This window comes from Lithobates pipiens, unplaced genomic scaffold (genome assembly GCF_037356315.1).
Source record: "Lithobates pipiens isolate NorthernLeopardFrog02 unplaced genomic scaffold, aLitPip1_a1.2 Scaffold_8, whole genome shotgun sequence".
Classification (NCBI taxonomy): domain Eukaryota; kingdom Metazoa; phylum Chordata; class Amphibia; order Anura; family Ranidae; genus Lithobates; species Lithobates pipiens.
Window position 1 is genome coordinate 60,373,685 of NW_027507903.1, and position 15,922 is coordinate 60,389,606.

A 15,922-nucleotide genomic window follows, 5' to 3' on the forward strand; every position below is an offset into this window, starting at 1 on the left:
TTCAAACAAATATAGGGAGAACAAAACGTGAAACAAATGGTATAGGACAGCAGTTCCCAACTTCAGTCCTTAAAGAGGAAGTAAAGGCACTTAAAAAAAAAAAAAAAATGCAACCTGCAAGGCAAAGGCATAATGAGCTAGTATGCATAGCATACTAGCTCATTATGAATAACTTACCTGAGAATGAAGCCCCCGAAGCGGTCCTCCGCCTTCATGTTCGCCGCTGCTATGTATCCCAGAGTGACTTCCAGGTCACTCCCGCACGTCACTCCCGCACATGCGCACGGGAGCCAGCACGAGCGGCATATCGCCGCGATCTGCGGCCTACCCAGTGCGCCTGCGCACCGCTGTCTACGGCGCATGCGCCGTAGACAGCGGTGCCTGTCTTTTTGTAAATATCTCTATTTCTTGGACCTACAGGTAAGCCTTAATCTAGGCTTACCTGTAGGTCAAAGTGGTTTGTAAGGGTTTACAACCACTTTAAAGCTGAAGTTTAGTATTTTTTCTTTTTTTTAAAGAATACACCAAAGGTATGTGTAATGGATTGTATCCCATTACCTGCAGGTGGCGGCTTCTGCTCAGGATCCTCTGTGTTGTCCCCTTTACAGGATACTGCCCTGAGTGCCTATCTTCCAGTGCTGTGAAGGTTAACAGCAGCGGCTTCCAATCAGGAAATTCATATACCGCATCCACACGGTATCCACTCATTCAGCCCCGGTTCACACTGATGCAGTGCAAATTGGGTGCGAACTTAAAGCGGTACACAATGCAAATTCGCATTGTGATTTTTTTTACATTGCAATGTGAATTCTGCATAGCATGTTTGGTTTCCATCCAAATTTTGTATGAATTTGGGAGGGGAGTGGTCACGTCTACATTTTTATATTCTATAAAAATCTGGGCAAAAAAACTAAATAATTTACAGTGATGTGAACACCGGACTGCAAAATATATCCAAACTCATAGATGTTTATGGAGCTGAAGCTTGTACTGTACTAAACTCGCACAGGAACCGGATCATATTCGCACCGCATATATGTGAAAAGTCTTCATTGGAAATAATGCTTTTTAACATGACATGTGAATCTATGCTTTTCGGATCGCAGACTAGGTCTGCCAGACCACAGTACGCCGGACAATTCGATCATGTGTAGGCTCCAGCAGACTTTTTAATCGTAAAGTCCGGCGGACTTAGAAAGTAGTTTTGACTCAAAATTTGTCCACCAGACTTGGCTTTCAGCAGACAATCCATTTGTCAGTGTGCTAGTTCGACGGACTAAGAATGACGCATGCTCTGAAGCAAGTACGAGATGGAAGCTATTGGCTACTGGCTATTGAACTTCCTTTTTCTAGTCCCTTCGTACGTGCTGTACGTCATCGCGCTAGAAATCGCCGGACTTTCAGAGCGTCCGTGTGTGGCCAGGTCCGTTTGTTATAAAGTCCGGTGGATTGTTTGCCGGATTGTTTGCCGGACCAATTCTGCCGGACAATTCGATCGTGTGTACGCGGCATTAGAGTGGAATAAGAGGTTTTTTATTGAATAGCGAAAGAATTGCTTTTTGCTAAAGAATATTACCGGGTTTGCCACTTTTTACATACTTACACTGGTCCAGCTTGGTCCAATGTAACTATGCGTGCCTCCATAAATAAAAAAGCTTTCTATGAATGGAGGACAGGCAAATGAATGAAAAGTTCACTTATTTTATGCATAGAGCACTTGTCATTGATGGAAGCTCTAGTAAAGCTTCTATGAAAGGAGGAGAGGTGAATAAAGGGTAGGCATACTTGGCACTCTTGATGACAGAGGACAGGCAGAGGGGCAGGGCAGAAGCCTAAAGATTTTAATTAAGACAGCAGCCACCAGCACAAGGGATACTTATCACTGAATTAAGTACTGTCCCTTGTGTTGATTTAAATAAATAAATGAACTTAGGCTTTAAGATAAGGCCAGGACTAGGGTTTAGTGCATACACCATTTTCAATTTCTTTCAGGGGTTGAATCTTGAAATCACCAGATTATGTCACTGTGAGCTTTGTGAATTAAATGATGCTGATCCAGCAGGTTACAGGTCTTTTTTTCCGGTGATGGTATATAGACAGATTGAGAAAAAGGGTCTACAGAAGCTCTAATCACTTGAAAAAAATTAAAATAAACAATGGTACGTGGCCTTTCCAACTAATGGTGCCACAAGAGTATTCATATATGTAGACCTGAGTCTACCAGTGGCAATAGTCTTAGCCCATGTGGAGAGAAGGTGAGATGTGCTACAGACTCTTGTCTTAGGACAAGACTCTGTGGTATCTGCTGGAAAGAAGATCAATGCCCAGTCTAGCTGGATTGGACACCTGTCACCTTGTGTCTATGGGTACCGTTATGATGTGGAATAATTCATTACTTTTTATAAAATACCTTGAGAAATTATTGCATTGATAAGGTAAATCCTCCAGACTTTCCTCCTCTTCACAAGAAATTGTGGATCCATTATCAGAAATAGAGAGCAGTGGATGAGCAGTTTCTTCATTAAGATAGAAAAATGTACCTAAACAGATTATATTGGTTTAGAATCAGCTAAAATATTTTTAAAACACAGAAAATTAGAAGTATAAGGAAAGGCTACCCAATAACCACCTGTAGTGCCTACCCTACATTTCCAGGGGCCTGATGGTGACCCCCAGAGGCATTTTGGGCCAACATAACTCCTCAGGGTGCAGGTTGCTAGGTGTTGACCAAGATAGAAATTGGGTGCCAGTCACTTATATGCTTAAACAAGGAGAAGTTTATTTCACAAACAGGATAACTGTGGGAGAGAGGTGATAGGGCACAGGACACCCTTAGTCAAAAATAGCAACGATCAGCAGACAAGCGGACTTCTTTAACAAAAAGGTGAGATTAGGCAGACAGCGGTAGAGGAAACAAGCCTTTAAACTGAACCAGCACATCTGTGCTTTGTAGGCTGTCTTCTATAGTAACTTGACTTAACTCAAGGAAGGTGCAGGAACTAAGATTTGTGTGTAGCAGCCTCCCCATCACCCCCCAATTACTTACCTAAGCCCCATCTCTCTCCAGCAATGTCCACGAGTGTATAAGCCATCCAGGACCCTTCTCCTGATTGTCTGAGACACAGCAGCGGCGCCATTGGCACCTGCAGCTGTCAAAGTCAGTTAGCCAATCAAGGGAGAGAGGGGGCGGGCCAGGTCAGGGCGCCTTGTCTGAATGGATACACGGAGCTCTGACTTGGCTCGGGTGCCCCCATAGAGAGCTGCTGGCTGTAGGGACACTCAATAGAAGGGAGGGGCTAGGAGCAGAAAAGAGGGACCCGAGAAGAGGAGGATTCAGGCTGCTCTGTGCAAAACAAACTGCACAGAGGAGGTAAGTATAACATGTTTGTTTTGTTATTTGTTTTTCTTAAACGAGACTTTACAATCACTTTACATGTTAACCTGCAAAACAAAGCTGTTATATCCATATAAAAAGATATAAAATATTCACTCATATGCAATTGTCTTGTATGGTTGTGCACTCGTTATTTCTATGCAATGCAAAGTTGTCTCTATTTTTGGATCTGTATCACATCTATAAATAAAAAAATATATAAAATATAAATTTAACCACTTCAATACAGGGCACTTATACACCTTCCTGCCCAGACGAATTTTGAGCTTTCAGCGTTGTCTCATTTTGAATGACAATTGCGCGGTCATGCTACACTGTACGCCAACTAAATTTTTATCATTTTGTTCCAACAAATAGAGCTTTCTTTTGGTGGTATTTGATCGGCTCTGGGATTTTTATTTTATGCTAAACAAATAAAAAAAAAAAATTTTTTGGGAAAAAAAAGTTTTTTTTGTTTCAGTTACAAAACTTTGTAAATAAGTAAGTTTTTTCCTTCACTGATGGGCACTGACAGGGCTGCAGTGATGGGCACTAATAAGGCGGCACTGATGGGCACCGATGATGTGGCACCAATGAAGTGACACTGATAGGTGGCACTGAAAGGCAGCAATGATAGGCGGCACTGATATGCGACACAGATAAGCACTGATAGGTGGTACAAATAGGCACTGATAGGTGGCATGGATTGGCATGGATAGGCAGCACAGATGGGCATGGATAGGTGGCACGGATAGGCATGGATAGGTGGCATGGATGAGCATGAATGGACACTGATAGGAGGCATGGATGGGCACTGATAGGCGGAATGGATGGGCACTGATAGGTGGCATTGTAGTGTACAGTATTGTATGGATGGATGCCAATCAGTGCCAAACAATAATGCACGCCAATCAGTAATGCCCATTGTGGGCACTGATTGGCATCCATTTTGGGCACTGACTGGCATCCCTGGTAGTCTTGGGTGGCATACCTGGTGCTGGGCATCCCTGGTGGTCTGGTGGCATCCCTGGTGGTCCAGTGTGGGCATCCTTGGGAGGGCTGAGCTAATAATCTGACAGATGCGAGTGAGGAAGAGCCGATCAACGGCTCTTCCTATTTACACTGTGATCAGCCGTGATTGGACACGGCTGATCACATGGTAAAGAGTCTCCGTCTGAAACTCTTTACCCAGATCGTAGTTGTGGTGTGTCAGACTGACACACCGCAACAACGATCGCCGCGATGCGCGCCCCCCCCCGGGCCGCGTAGCGGCTTAACATCCTGATCACGTCATATGACGTCCGGTCAGGATATTGAAACCACATTGCCACCGTCATTCTGCTATATGGCGGGCGGCAAGTGGTTAAGAAAAGGTCAATTTAAAAATTCTAAAAGAAAGTTGCCCACAAACCATTATAATGTTTCCTAAAGGCTTCACAAGGATTTTAGTTTTAATGGCTGAGATGAAAGTTTACCCCCCTAACATGTAACATTTGTGCGTGTGTGTGTGTGGCAACCATAATGCGTCATTGAATAACTTTAAAAAAAAGGTAATTTGTGTCTCATGTTTATTGGTTGATTATTGGCTGATTTCTTTGATTGTACGGGTCACTGGGGAGTTTGATGTAGAAATGGGAGGCCTATGATTTTTACCTTCAATGATAAACAGCATTAATAAATTGACATAAAATATCCTTAAACAGTGTGTCAAAAAACTGCCTTGACATTCTGAGAACAGCTGGCATCATAAAACAGCTCTGGTGTGTTATCTAGAGTTATGACCCATACACACGATCAGAAATTCTGCCAGCAAAAGTCGAATGTGAGCTTTTGGTCAGAAATTCCCACCTTGTGTATGCTCCTTCGGACTTTTTCTGGCAGAATTGCAGCCAGCAAAAGATTGAGAGCAGGGTCTCTATTTTTCGGTTGGAAAAAGTTCCTATCCAAAAATGCGTTCGTCTGTATGCAATTTGGACGCGCAAAAAATCACGCATGCTCTGAAACAATTAGACGCATGCTCGGAAACAATTAGACACATGCTCGGAAGCATTGAACTTCATTTTCTCGGCTCGTCATAGTGTTGTACATTACCACGTTCTTGACGGTCGAAAGTTCAGAGAACTTTTGTGTGACTGTGTGTATGCAAGCCAAGCTTGAGCGGAATTTTTTTCTAACGGAATTTCTGATCGTGTGGGCATTAGTATCTATGAAGCTCTGTTTATAGTGTCCATTATACTACCTGGTTTATAGAGGTACTGTCCTTTGCCCGGAGGCAATCACTTGGGAGATGTGAGGATGACCTCTAACTGAGAGTGGTATTGTTACCAAACATGTTCTACTTAAATGGGGTTGGGCAGAGAGGGGATATAGAAGCAAGCCAAGCTCTCTTGTATTTTTATGACATGTAATGACCTCCAGTTGACCAAGTATGGCCACCTGGCTTATGTGAGGGTATAGGGCTCTCTCTCTTCAACCCCCCACCCTTGAGGGAATGTGGCAATGTCTTAGCATATAGAAGGGTGGTGAGGAGGGGCTGGGCTTTTACAAGTGTGCATATATCAGAATATACACCCCTGGCTCAGTCTATTTGGTTTGTGGTCTAAAGCATGGAGACGTAAGATTTCTCTCTGTAATGCATCTCATTTACTTTCTTGGTATGTAACTTCATCTTTTCTGTAACTTTTCCTGCTATACCGATAGCATTTGTAGGTCCATTATAGTAATATTCCTATTTGTATTTCTTTGTATCATTGGTAACATCTTTGTTTTAAGGTTGTATCATCTACGTTATATTTGGTAATATCTGATTATTCTAACGTTTCCTTTCTGTATAAATAAATATGATTTTTATTCTTTTCGCACTTTTAACATATGTTTCATTTCTTTCCGTAATAGCTGCAACCGCATTGGTTTGTTCTTATATAGACAAAAGGTTTTAATCACTGATGTTATGTATCATTAAGCGTATAAGTGAGGTAGGTAGAAATTGCCATTACAAATTGTAAATGGTTTCTGTGGTATTCCTACACAATGTATGTGACAAGGTTAGCAGAGATGCATGGGTAACAATGGCGTACACTGTCCTCCTCCTGCACACTGAATACCTGTAGTATGAATGGGAACAGACTTGCTGCTCTCGCTCGGCCCCCCCACATTCACAGCTCTGACGCTGATGTGATACGTCTCACTCGGGTTCAGCTGGATGAGGGATTCACAGATGGGAATTCCAACAATACACCTGTAAAAAGACATTGTGAATTATAAGAGGCACACACGTGTGCGGCTGACAGCAAAAGTAACAGTTCTTTTATCACTAAGGGAGCTTCATTCAAATAACAGCTTTCCATGGAAATTGAGGACTAATTCAGTATAATTTAAAATTATCAGTGTTCAGCCTCCGTATAAATATCTAGCAGAGCTGTCATTTGAGAATATAATGCTTTCCCCCTCCACCAGCTTTACCTTTTTTCTGCTTTCTTTACTATCCTACATTACATAAGTAATGTATATTTTATATATATATATATATATATATATATATATATATATATATATATATATATATATATATATATTTATATTATTTACATTATATTTATTATAAGGATGTTTGCCTATTTTAAAGAGAATTCAATTTTTTTCAAAAAAATACATGCATCTATAATTAAAAAATGTGCAATTATTTTTTTTTTGCATTTGAGACTGCAATCCGTGGATGATGGGTGCAGTGCTCTGATTCTTGCAGACTCTTCCTCCAGCTCAGGTCCATACCAAGGTCTACAGAGCTGAAGAATATATTGATGTCATTACCACACTTGTGCTTCATTCATTCCTTCCATCACCTACACCTTATCAGTAGTTTTATTTTGGTCACTATTACACTCCTCATGGCACTAATTTTCCAACCTTTTTCCCCCCCCTTTTTCTCTCTCACCCTTTCACAGACACTTCATCATTCTCTTTTTTATATTTTTATGACTCAACCACCACTTATCTCTCCAGAGTGCCTCGTGGTCCTGCGTCCCCTTGGCGGGCGCCTTTGTTTGGTCGCCACGGTGGGGTTGCCTGCCTCAGCTCCCGGTTGCAGTGTTTCCGGACGGCTTGCCACTATTGGCCCTTAAACCTCCAGCAAATATATCCTGTGAGTACTTTGACTCTTTTTGGGGGGGTTATCTGCCCCTCTTGTACCCACTTTATTGATTTTGATCTATTATACTATTTTAAATTACAGAAATATGGCGCGTCTGCTCATGATGAGTGGTCCAGGACCACGAAACGCGTCAAGATACTAGTTATTCTCTCTCTACACGTCATATTTTATACACGGAATATTCCTTATCACAGGAACCTTGAGGACAGAGATCATGCAGGCATTACTGTGCAATATTTATTTATCCATTCAGCTATTGGTGGTCCCCTGGTTTTACCTGGCAATGTTGTTTCTATCTATGTTATTACTTGTGATTATCCAATCTACTAGTCTTGTTATATGACACTAGTAATTTGTATGTTGATCACTGTACATCAATGTTATTACCTTTTCTAGATGTCTTAGCAAGTGTTAATAGGAACACGTTTGTTACTATTGTATATATATGAATTATTAAATTACTGCTGTGTGTTGCAAACCATGGACTTCATTTAAAGTCCCACCTCTCCTTTTCATTTTGCCCGTTGGCTTTCGCCAGTGTGCTTATTTATATTTATAACCATTACTACAGTGATAGCTTCCAGGTCCCATGCTAAGCGACCTTCCTACTGCTTACTAAACACAGGAGGTCACTAGTTGGTGCAGGGCCATTCAGAGAACACAGCAATTTCTCAATAAATGCAAATCGTTCTCTGATTGGACAAGGTTCAGAGGTGTGGCAGTGACATCATGATCTCCACCTCATACAAATACAATCAGAGAATGTTTTTCATTTATAGGGATGATGCAAAGTTTTTTAAATTGTACCGAGTGGGTGACCTACTGTGTTCAGTAAGCAGCAGGGTAGCTGCTCAGCTCGGGACCTGGAACATAGCAGCAATCACTGTAGTAATGGTGCCTATTCCCAGATTTCATGAGCAGTGGTGGCTGGTGGTATATGTTTTGGGGGGGGGCGGCAAACAATCCGCCCTCAGCCACACCCCTGGTAGGTCGGGTCACAGGCACCCCCTGGTCAGTTAGTCTGTCAGTCACCAGTTCTGCACTTACCCCATCTAGGTCTAGGTTCCTCCAGGTGGCGGCTCCACCCTGCGTCTCCTCCTCTATGGCTTCAGCGGCTTCCCCTGCGTCTTCTCCCTCCTCCTCATTGGCCAATATGATCGGATCGCTTTTCCTCGGGTGATTGGCCCGGGAGGAAAATCAGGAAGACAATAGCGAATATTAATTTGATATTGTCACCTGGGTGGGCTCGGGGCGCAGTGTTTTGCCCCTCAAGCCCACCCTTTTTTTAAGCCAATTAGAGCCTCAGACTTTAATCACGTGTTTCTTAAAAAAAAAAACCCCATTGGAATCCATGCGTCTGGTGCCCTGCGTGTAGATTAGGGGCCAAGCTCATAAATTGAGGGGTGGCGCCCCTGTGCCCCGTATGGTCTGGCCACCACTGTTCATGAGGATCTCGCTGGTATAGCACATAAATACTTACATTGCTCAAAGCTGGACCTCTTTAATTATGCAAAAACAGCCATAACTGGAATTCAGCTTTAATATTTGTACTTCATTTCCTCTGCAGGAACACGAGAACAAAATAACTGCTAAATGCTGTTTGAAAACATTAGCATGTCCTTGCTTTACAGTTTTACGCTTATAGACAGCTACACTTTAATTAAAGAATATGGAAAACTATTACAACCAATACATGGAGACTATACTTACTCTGAAACAGAATTGTCTTGGACCTCAATTTTCGTTTTCTGTATTTCCACAGTGTATGATTCTACCGGGTTAATGTTCCCCGATTCCCAGCAAATAAAAGCTGCATTCTCACAACTCAGGCATTCTCGTCTTTTAATGATGGGAGGAGCCGGAGCTAGAGAAAGAAAAAAATGCATCAATCATTTTTTCCCACTTCTGTGCATATTACTGTTTAAATTCTTATAGCTTCTTATAAAAGAATAACACAAAAGAGAATCAGAAAATCATACAATGTAACCAACCTTGTAAAAAAATGCCTAATACTGGGATGTAGCAGTGCTATACATCTGTGATTCTAATATACAGTTAGCCATTAGGTTGAAAAAAAATGATTTGCATTACTTCACTCACTGTCTGAAAATGTGAAATTATCTTACTTTTTTCTAAAGCTCAACTCAGGCCGCAAGAAGAAAAAAAAAGAAAACCTTTGGAGCGCCCTCCCCACTGAAAACGGTTAAATGCATAGTTACATAGTAAGGTTGAATAAAGACACCAGTCCATCCAGTTCAAGCTGAGTGAGTGTCTACAATTGTCCCTATCCCTATACATTGCACACTCACATCAGTCCCTATGCTCAGGGAGCCCACGATCCAAGGTCCCCATTCATATACTGGGGCCAATTTTGGACAGAAGCCAATTAACCTACCTGGATGTCTTTGGAGTGTGGGAGGAAACCGGGGTACCTGGAGAAAACCCACGCAGGCACAAGGAGAACATGCAAACTCCAGGCAGGCAGTGTCGTGTTGGGATTCAAACCAGCGACCCTTTTTTACTGCTGGGCGAGAGTGCTAACCACTACACCACTGTGCTGTAACTGCATGTTACACCCCACCCCATTGCTCTCCTCCGCTTCATGCTGTGGGCAGTCCTTCTGCGTTATCATGAACAATGCAGGGCTATTACCACTATGCTGTACATGGAGGAGGCTGGGGAACAACTGTGGCCGTGAGCATCTTACAGAGGAGGCTTCTCAGGAGTGGTCGCACAGTCACCAGAACTAGTGTCCCCATTGGAAGATTTCTACCGCTAATCAGTGATGGCTTGTGCTGTATATTTTGGGGGGCGGCAAACAAGACACCCACCGCCCCCCCGGTTGGTTGGTCGCTCAGTCAAACCCCCCGTTGCTCACTTGCCCCCCCACTAGCCCAGTACTTGCCCCATCTAGGCACCTTGGTGTCCTTCCTTCCTTCCTCCTCCTCGGTGGCTTCACCCAGTATCTCTGGCTTCATAGCTGCTTCTTCCTCGGTGGCTTCCCTCGACGGCCAATACGATCGCTTCTCCTCTCGGCCAATAGGGTCGGCCGGGAGGAGAATCAGGAAGACAATAGCGAATATTAAATCGCTATTGTCACATAACTGGGTGGGCTCAGGGCACAGTGCTCTGACCCCCCCCCCCCCACCCGCAGAGCCCACCCTTTTTTGAAGCCAATTGGAGCCTCAGGCTCCATTGAAATCCATGTGTTCGTCGCCCTGCATGTAGATTAGGGGCCGGACGCATGGATTAGATGGGCGGCCCCTAATGGGAGGTCCACCACTGCCGCTAATACTGTTCTGGTGTCAACCTAAAATTTGGGATTTAACTTTTACTTTTTTTACTTTCACATTTCATGATAGTGGTCATTCTAATCTCTCTCCACTCTATCCTAATCTAAATTTAAATGAAAAAAAGTTGTGCCTTTAGGCGGGCATTGCAAGAGTATTATTTTTTTTTTGTGCCCAAGTTAACTGGAATATAGTAAACGCCAAACACATTTTTTTTTCCGAGTGTTTGTGTGTATTACATAAAATATCCTTTCACACAAGCCTTCCGAGTTGACATTTGTGTGCATGAGCTATAAATGGCAGAAGACTTTGAGAAAATATGCTTGTTCTATTTGTTAACAGATAACTAAAGTAATCCCCCCCCCCCCCCCCCCCCCAAAAAAAAAAAAAACATATTTAGCACATCTCTGCAATACCTACACATTTTTCCATGTTTTATCACCTTAAAATGCTACAGATACAGAACAATATCTGTTAATTTGCCCAAAAAAACTGTGCTCCAAACTTCCTGTATGGGATGACTACACAGTGATTTATCTATAATGAAAACCCAACAAGCGCTGTCATCCCTATCTGTTGTATTACAGAACCATAAATATCCCCAACCCACTGTCCCTGCTCCATACATTGTTTTTTTTTTCTCAGCCAAAAACACTGTTGCCTTGGCTCCCAAGAGACTGCGGACATACCCTGTTGTAGGAAAAATGTTTGGGGAGATGTAGTTTTAGGGCATGCCAACATAAGTATGAACTGACTGACATTCCAGTAGCTGACCCTGCAAGAATTTTGCAAGCTTGGTGATGATGTCACAGGGAGTAATAAAAGTTTTTTCTTGCTAGAGATACAAGGTAAAAGAAGACAGATTCGATGGGTCACGAAACAGAGGAGACAAGGAAGGTTTGGGGTTAAACTTGGGTAATGCTTGGACATATGCTTCAAGAATTACCATCTTGCTTCTTGAAATCATTATTTATTAAGATTGTCAACTGCTTGCAAAAGGAAGTTATGCTGTCCCTTTTCTAAAGCACAACATGAGCTAAAATGTCTCAATGCCTTGTTAGCAAGTGCAGTTTTCTGGCCACTAGGAGTCTCTGTTCCCAGTATCTTATAGTAAAGGGAACATTGTAATAGGGTGTTAGGCCCATTTTTGAGAAAATCTTCCTCTAGTAATGTAATGGATGGAGTTAGTGCCCATATATATGCCATTGTGGGAGGAGCCTAGTAGTAGACATTGCATGGGAGCTGCTAAGCATGTAGTACTTTATAAAACTGATCTAAAGGGCCCTCTGCAGGGCTAACATCCCAGATGAGGTGGTGCAGAACACAGAAGGAACAGCTGGAGACACCCTGTCTCCCCTAACGGTCTTCTTTAAGTTCTGCAGCTGGGTGCCAAAGGCCTTTTAGGCCAGCCATAGACCTCTGATTTGAGTAGTGGTGAAGCCTGGGAATGAGCACACCATCTGGGAGTGTGCCCACACTGCCCAGCTGGGCAGAGCTATGGAAGAGACATGGAAGAGACTGGTATACTAATGTGAACACCTTGATCCTACTTGGTTAAGGAAGCTGAATGCTAAGGACTTAGTATACATGGGGGAAGTGGTCCCAACTCTGTGGTGCTCCCTAGGAGAGGAGGTGCAAAGGGAAGCCGGCCTACAAAATAAGTGCTGGCGTTCTGTGCAGAAAGGACAAGTGCAGAATATCTACTCCAGTGTATGTAGTACCACACTGAAGAATTCTGCTAGTATGTCAAATGTCATGTCAAATGTCACAAAAATCTTGCAAATTTACAGTAAAATTTGGTAAGTGCATTCTCTGTGTGTACATTTCTTTTCTTTTTAAATGTTAACATCTATGGCTGGGAATGCCAGGAGTATGACACAATACGGTGGATGGGTCCATATTAAACAGGTGGATAGTTGCCTTATTCAAAAAGGGAGCGGGGTGGTGACTTTTGCAATTTGGCACCAACATATAGCCAATCAGAAGTCCCATTTCAGCCCATTTTCCTTGTATGCATTAGTAATGTTTATGAAGATTTTTTTGCCATTATTATACAATGATAGCATTACCTGTCACATACACTGCATTTTCACTTGCTGGACTCTCTCCACTGGCATTTATTGCAATAACCCAGAATTCATATTGTGTGTTCGGCATCAGGTTCATTACTGTACAATATGTTTCTTTGGATTTTATCTTAAATTCTGTAGACAAAAAAAGAAATGAATGATTGAGATGTATTTTAATTAAAAGTGTTATGGTATTTATTACAAGTAACTTGTATGCAGAGTTTAAAGAAAAATTATAATACGGAGACTGCTAATGCCATCATCCTCTTTTAAAAGCACTTGTTGCTGGCTGTCATGTTATCCAGTGGTTACAATAATTTCAAAGTCAATGACCGGGAACAACTATGCAGATCATTATTTCTAGGTTCACTCTTCACTCATCTCGACTCACAGATCTTGCATGCTATGTGCCCAATGCAACAAAGAGACAAGGTGATTCAGTCAATGTATATCTTACCTACAAGATGCATAGTGGAGGTATTGGACTAATGAGAGGGGTGGTGGGTAGTATTCTGGCACCCTCAGATCAGTCTGGACTGGACAGGCATCTGCTTTTTATAATGTGTTTTTTCCTTATTATTTTTGGGCCTAACATGTTAAAACTATAAATGCACATGTCATATAGGAATATAATATATCAGATGTGCATGTTTATTATTAAAGGAGACTAAAAAAATGTGTAAATGCATCAGTGAACTGCATGTGGATGTGCAAATTTTTGTGCACATGCTGAGAAGCTTACGCACTAGTCGTTATATGCTGTTCCTTACACTGGTGCGTGGAATAGAGATTGCAGTGATACAATGGCAAGAAGGGTGCACCAGCCTAGTCCATTACCATGTATTATGGTAAAAGTGGTAAACAATTATACTCACAAATATGGATGAGTGTAAGGCTCATAGCATAAAACAGAAGGAAACTTCAGCTATAGCATCAACCTGTCACCCCAGATAGGCACAGATGACACCCAAATCAGTAGCAGATGCTTACATGTTTCGAGGGTGAAGACTCTTCCTCAAGTCTTATACCTGATAGTCTCAGGTCTAAGGAAGAGTCTTTACCCTTGAAACAGGTAAGAATCTACTACTAATTTGGGTGTCATATGAATCTATCCAGGGCTACAGGCTGATGCTATAGTTGAAGATTTTTTCTGTTTTATGCTATGAGCCTTACACTCATCTATGTTTGTGAGTTTCATTGTTTACCATTTTTATCATAACAAATGGTGCCATTGGTAATGCACTAGGCTGGTGCACCCTTCTTGCTCTCTATAATTTAGTGTTTGGCATTCACCTATTTGAAGCTACAAGGCATAGGGAGTACCTGGTGACCTTTGGAAAATTCAACCAGTAAGAGAACCAGTTTTGGGATCTACATATTACCTATTTTATCCACCACATTTGAGCGTAGAAGAGCTTTTTCCTTTGTGATGGTACATAAGCTACCTGTTTTCCTACCACAACATAGCACACAAGCTTTTTTTCCATGCACATAATGCATGCTCATTTCATCGCTTAGTGAGCTGGTCTATATTTTTATAAGTTAGTTTTCAGAAAAGTGTTGACATGCTAATTTTGTGGTACACCATACAGGGCAGAACATTGAATACAAAGAAAAGAAGTATATCCACACTAACACTTGGAACTGAGCAACAGCAACTGTACACTATAACCCAAATACCAGGCACACAGATAATGTAGAAATAAAGTGCAGCGCTAAAACAAAATAAAGTGCAAAACTGTGCAATCAAGCAATAGGCAATCAATGCAAACATTCTTAAGGAGGCCATTAAGTCTCAAACATGTTTATAAAATAGAGTGCATATACTGTAAATAAAGTGCAAATGTGTGCAATCAAAATTCATATGTGAATATAAAGATAGAGTCCATTCAAAAGATCCCATTGAACAATCCGTGTTGAAGGTCAAACACCCTGATGACATAATTTATGATTAAACGCATGGGTAGGAGCTACGTACACACGCTACTGCGCATGCGCGATTGCTGATCAGCCAATTCTCTTGAGGGAAATAGATCGATTTGGATTTTATAGGTCTACATGCTAATTTCAACCATTTTAAGTGCACTACGATTTTAATAAACCTAATGTTGATACAGTATTACACTAAGTGGAGGTTTTATATTTGATATACAAAATAGCAGGTAAAAAAACATGACGGCATGCTTGAATTCTGGGTCTGCATGCAAGTGGCTAAATGCTCACATACCAAGTGTGATCACTGAACCTACCTACCTGATCGTGTACACTGAATGCCAGTGTACGATCAGGCATGGTAAGTAGGTCCAGTGATCACAGTCGCTATACTTGCAAATATCCAAGTGTGGGCCCATGATTCAAGCATGCCCTCATGGTTTATACTGCTCTTTTCTTTAATTTTGCTACATTAGACCCCATCACATAGTTGACCGTATATATAATAAAGTTTCCATATCAGAAGATCAGAATTCAAGGTACACATCATAATGTTGCTTTACTACTGCAAACGATGGAGGATAGTATACATTTATTTGTTTTTAGCTCTAGTTTCAGAATAAGTATAGTTGTTAAAATCAGCAGAATCATTTTTGTATTTCGTGTTAGGTCAGCAAGATTCAAATTATTTATCTAAATTAGTATTACTCATCCTATCATGAGAGCTAATAGTGACAAATGTACACTGTGTAATGAAGGCATAGGTTTAATCCTGGGCTCTGATGAGGGCAGAGCTGAGAAGGACCTGATCATAATTGCTCAACAAAGACGTGGGATGTGCATGTAATATACTCCTTAATTCCAATTGATTTAACATTACACAGCAGTAACATCAAAAAATAATCTGTGGAGATTTAATTTGTGACTCATACATCATTATTTCACCACATGGAAACTATTCCTACAAATTTGCGGTAAATCAGGACCACTTAAGCTCATAATACTTGGAAAGGATCTGTTATTAGTACACTAAATATTATAATACTAATATATTTAAAGTGAATCTATAAACAAATCTATATTTTTTTAAATGTTAAGTAATGTGTAA

The 15,922-nt window shown here is 41.5% G+C and overlaps 1 protein-coding gene across 2 annotated transcripts in view; it reads right to left on the reverse strand.

The window, feature by feature from the left end:
* FSD2 (fibronectin type III and SPRY domain containing 2) overlaps nucleotides 1-15,922 on the reverse strand; it is a 61,460-nt gene that overhangs the window by 11,450 nt on the left and 34,088 nt on the right. For both annotated transcript variants that reach the window (XM_077472650.1, XM_077472649.1), the window contains exons 9-12: nucleotides 12,883-13,017; nucleotides 9,234-9,387; nucleotides 6,478-6,611; nucleotides 2,411-2,540 (exon numbers count right to left, since the gene is read on the reverse strand). In XM_077472650.1, coding sequence (XP_077328776.1) covers nucleotides 2,411-2,540; nucleotides 6,478-6,611; nucleotides 9,234-9,387; nucleotides 12,883-13,017 — 553 coding nt within the window. The remainder of the gene's footprint in view (nucleotides 1-2,410; nucleotides 2,541-6,477; nucleotides 6,612-9,233; nucleotides 9,388-12,882; nucleotides 13,018-15,922) is intronic.